Source organism: Macrobrachium nipponense, chromosome 30 (assembly GCF_015104395.2).
Source record: "Macrobrachium nipponense isolate FS-2020 chromosome 30, ASM1510439v2, whole genome shotgun sequence".
Taxonomy (NCBI): Eukaryota; Metazoa; Arthropoda; class Malacostraca; order Decapoda; family Palaemonidae; genus Macrobrachium; species Macrobrachium nipponense.
The window spans coordinates 47,434,265-47,439,264 of record NC_087218.1 but is presented as its reverse complement, the minus strand read 5'-3'; the positions used below and the strand labels follow the sequence as shown (position 1 = coordinate 47,439,264).

Genomic DNA, 5,000 nt, shown 5'->3' with positions numbered 1-5,000 from the left:
GATTATATACGAAAGCTTACGCGAAAGTCTTTTTCTTTTTTTCTTTTTTAAAGAGGATTTTTTTGGCGGTAGACAGGAACCAAATGGCGGTATTTTGAAACGGGACAATGAGAGGGGCGGGGGGAGGGGGTGGTGGGGGTTGACGTTAGAGGATAGGATGGATAATGGTGAAAGAGGAAGGAGGAAAAAGGTGATACAATTATACAGGAGTTGTTACGAATGGCAGAAGATGCATATACGGTCGTAATTGATGAAAGAGGTGGGATGACGTAGGGAGGATAGTGAAAGGGAGAAACGCAAACGTTTTTTTTTATTGTAATTGAAAGAAGACTTTAGAGAATTCAAAGGAAATGTAATTAATTAATGAGAAAGAAGAAGATGGAATAGCAATAGTCTGAAGAAGTAAAAAACGATTATTAGAAAACGAAGTAGAGAACTTAGAGGAAATGTAATAAATTTATAAAGGAAAGGAGACGATAAAGACTGAATAATGATAGGTAAAACAGGCTAAGAAATAGGAAAGGTAATAGTGCAGAATACGAGAAAAATATGTGGAATTAGGATAAACATGACAAGTATACAGAACAGGAATAGGAATATGGCTGACAACGGTACATACGGAACCAAGAAATGTAAAGATAAATAAAGGGAAATAGGCATAAAGTAAGTTAAAAAAATGAAAAAAAGTCAAGCATAAGAGATGATGCCCAGTCGCTGTGAGATATATTGATAACCACCAACTCTTCCTAACCCCAGTTATAACCCCACAACCTGGAGGGGGGGATGGGTGGGAGAGGGGTTTAGGTGAAGGAGGTGGGGGGGTGGGAGAGGGTTGTTGGTGAAGGGGATGGGGTGAGAGGGGCTTAGGTGAAGGGGGTTCGGAGGAGGTGGGGGAAGGGGGAGGGATTAGGTGGGAGGTCGAAGAATGAGGGGAGTTTAGGGAGGGGAAGAGGAGAGGAAGGGAGTAGGGAGTCGTTATAGAAAAGTAGGAGGAGGGGGAGGAGGAGGAGGAGAAAGAGTAGGTGGTGGTGGAAAAGTATGTGGGAAGAGGAGCAGGAGGATAGGAGGGAAGGCGGAGGGAGGGGTAGGAGGAGGAGGAGGAGGAGGAGAGATGGTGGTGGTGGTGGTGGTGGCAGATATACTGCTGGTGGCAGGCAGTGGTCGGGAGGTCATTCTCAAGAGAAGTCTGTGTGACCACAAGATGCTCAAATTACTATGCTGGTCAGTAGTTAATGCACGGATTCAGTCTTTATTCACGTACGCTTGTCTGTCGCTTCTTTTGTCCGTCGCTTGCCCGTCCTTCGTCGTCGTAGTTCGTCTCTCGTCTGAAAGATGATAATCTCTCTTCCCTTCGGGCGTCTTGCGCCGTTGCTGGTTAATAGATTTCGTCTTTTTCCATTTATATATATTTTTTTCTGCTTGTATACTTCTTTTTTATGTATGTCATTACTATTAATATTATTCTTAAATATCGCTATCAGCAGGATATACTGATCTGGAATCATGACAATTATATTATTCTTGCAGCAGAGATTCTAACTAACTGCCTGAATCATGACATTATTATTAAATTATTATTATTATTATTATTATTATTATTATTAGTTATTATTATTAATCATGCAGAGATATTACTAATTACCTGAATCAAATGACCAATTTATTATTATTATTATTATTTTATGATTATTAGTATTATTATAATTATTAAATCAGTCAAGGATATTACTAATATCTGAATCAATGGTATTATTATTATTACTCTTAATATCGCTATCAGCAGAGATATTACTAATACCTGAATCAAGACAATTACTATTATTATTATTATTATTATTATTATTATTATTATTATTATTATTATCAGCAGAGATATTAGTAATAATCGTATTACTACAATTATTACTGTTAAAACAAATGTGTAACAACCTGCAAACGACATTAGTATATTTTCGACCAATATAAACATTAAAACAAAGTTCACACTGATGTGAGACCATCAATACCTTGCAATTGCAATGCATAAGCTGCGACATAATCCATATCAAGTTGCACCTAGGCACACTAAGAAAAAGATTGAATAATATAAATTACATTGCCGGTCTACCGGGATCATGGAAACTCAGACTAACCACAACAAATTGTGTAACCTGTCTATCATAAAGTAAACCTGAAATAACGAACGTAACGCATTTAATTTTCCTGTCCGTCGAGAGCCATCAAGTTGAAGTTATGTGCCGATTCCAATCCACATCACATTCGTTATCTATACTGTGCGTTGCAGCTGTGCGACATCCACACACATGCACGTTGTGTATGTAATATATAAATTATATATATATATATATATATATATATAATATATATATATATATATATGATTCTATTTAGAATTTATATTTATATATATAACAGATATATATATATATATATATATATATATATAGTATATATATATATATATTATATATATATATATTTATATATATATATATATATATATATGATATATATATATATATATATATATTTATATATAGTATATTTATATATCATATAGTTATATATAAGAATATATTATATATTTTATATATTTTACGTATACGTTTTTAAATATTATATCAATATATATTATATTATATATATATATATATATAATATAATATATATACGATTCCTCACATCCTCAGGATAAAGTCATTCTCTTTCTCTGTCATAGATGCTCACAAGTATTTATTTATTTTGTTTCTCACACACACACAAACTCGCGGACGCGCGAAATATGTTCCTGTAGATCTCTCGATCTGTTTCAATCCCAAAAAATGGTCAAGTGGCTGATTAACCTGTGATAAGAGATGGAAAAGAGCTAAGGATATTTTTTTAGACGAAAAAGTATTTTTAGATACCCATTTCTCTGAACTGGGAAAGAGATTCGGGTTAGAAAGGAAAAAAAATTGTTTCTACACGAAAAAATATAATTTTTTGATTAAGAACGAAAAATTATATTTTTTTTTATTTATTCATTTTTATTTTTTTTGACAGACTCCCATTTTTCCCAGCTGGGAAAGGGGTTTTGGCCAAAGATGAAAATATTTTTAAGACGAAAAAATAAATTCTAAATTAAAAGACGAAAAATCAGTCTCTTTTACTAAACACGAAACAATATAATTTTATTTATTAAAAAAGGAAAAATCTGCGCTTTTTTTTTTTCCTCGGACGCCCATTTCTTCCAACTGAGAAAGGGGTTCGGGTCAGCACTAAGCACACATATGTTTCTCGTTTGAAACCTTAGACAAAGTGAAACCCTTTTGCTGGTTCGAGATTGCCGGCCGAGGTAGAAAGAAAATAAAAAATAAAAAAAAATGCAGATCACATATGAGTTTGGTTTAAGTGACCTTACATAAACTGAATGAAAACTGCCTCGTCAAATTTTGTTTGTTTATATCGCCGGAGCTAGCTAAAAAAATTAATCCAGTCAAAAGCTAAATTCTTCGTAATTTCGTAATTTACCTCTGTTATTTAAATACGAAAAAAAGTCGTTACTTTTAATAATGTACAAAAAATAAAACACACATTAGCATCACGTTTTAAAACTTGGTATATGTAAATAGAAAGTAATTTTCTTTGATAATAATGTCAACAAGAAAAACATATAGATAAATATACATCTTTTATATACAAAATATAAATATATATATATATACACATATATATATATATATATATATATATATATATATATATATATATATATATATATATATATATATATATATGTAGGTGTGTGTGTGTGTGTGTGTATAGAAAGCCATTTGCTCTGATAACAACAACAAAACAACAACACCAACAGGAAACCAACATCACCAGGGTGGTTGTTGCTCCATACTCTTTCCTCGGATTTCTTGTTTTCCTCGCCCAGCAAAGAAATAGCCAGTGTTCTCTTTGTCAGTTTTAGGGGTGGGTGGGGGAAAGAGGGGGCATAATCAGGGGGAGGTTTAGGGAGGGGTAATGTTAATGTATGCGCGAACTAAAAACCTCCCTCGTAAAATGGCCATTGGGTTTGTGTTTCATATTTTCTTTCATTCTCACCCGACGTGTTTTTCCAGCCATCTCTTTGTTTATCTTTCATTTCAGTGCTAGTTTTCGTGTCCGCTTAGTTCGCGTCGATTGCTTTAGACTTGCGCGCGCGCGTTGGCGCGCTGTAGTACGCTGCTTGGTCTCCTATTTGTTTGTTTGTTTGTATGGTGTTTTTGCGTTGCATGGAACCAGTGGTTATTCAGAATCAGCAACGGGACCAACTGCTTTACGTGACTTCCGAACCACATCGAGAGTGAACCTCTATCGCCAGAAATACACAAATCTCACTCCTCAATGGAATGCCCGAGAATTGAACTCGCGGCCACCAAGGTGGCAGGCCAACACCATACTGACCACGCCACTGAGGCGCTTGTTTTTTCCCTTGACCGCATCTAAGTCGTCGGTGATGAGTAAATCCTTTCCGTGAGGAATTGGTAGGTTAATGATGAGAGAGATTTTTTATTTTATTTTTTTTTTTTTTGGAGAATTTTTTTGGTAAAGATATTTCTGTGACAAAGGTGCCTGTAAGATCCTGATATATATATATATATATATATATATATATATATATATATATATATATATATATTATATACATACATATCATACTATATATATATATATATATATATATATTGATATATATATATATATATATATATATATATATATATATATATAATATAGAGAGAGAGATAGAGAGAGAAGAGAGGGAGAGAGAGAGAGAGAGAAGAGAGAGAGAGAGCTTACTTCCTCACTGTGAGAGCGATGCTTTTATGAAAACTTGAAGCACCACTATTTGCACCGAGAGAGAGAGAGAGAGAGAGAGAGAGAAGAGAGAGAGCGCTTATAGATCACTTTCTAAGCATTTACAAATCGAGCAAAGAAAATTCATTCTCTGCGTATTTAACTACCACAAAAGC

At 33.9% G+C, this 5,000-nt stretch overlaps 1 protein-coding gene across 1 annotated transcript in view; it reads right to left on the bottom strand.

The window, feature by feature from the left end:
* The window catches only part of LOC135202136 (uncharacterized), a 70,163-nt gene that overhangs the window by 23,601 nt on the left and 41,562 nt on the right, over positions 1 to 5,000 (bottom strand). The window contains exon 3 of the mRNA XM_064231386.1: positions 752 to 1,186. Within this exon, the coding sequence (XP_064087456.1) occupies positions 752 to 1,186 (435 nt within the window). The remainder of the gene's footprint in view (positions 1 to 751; positions 1,187 to 5,000) is intronic.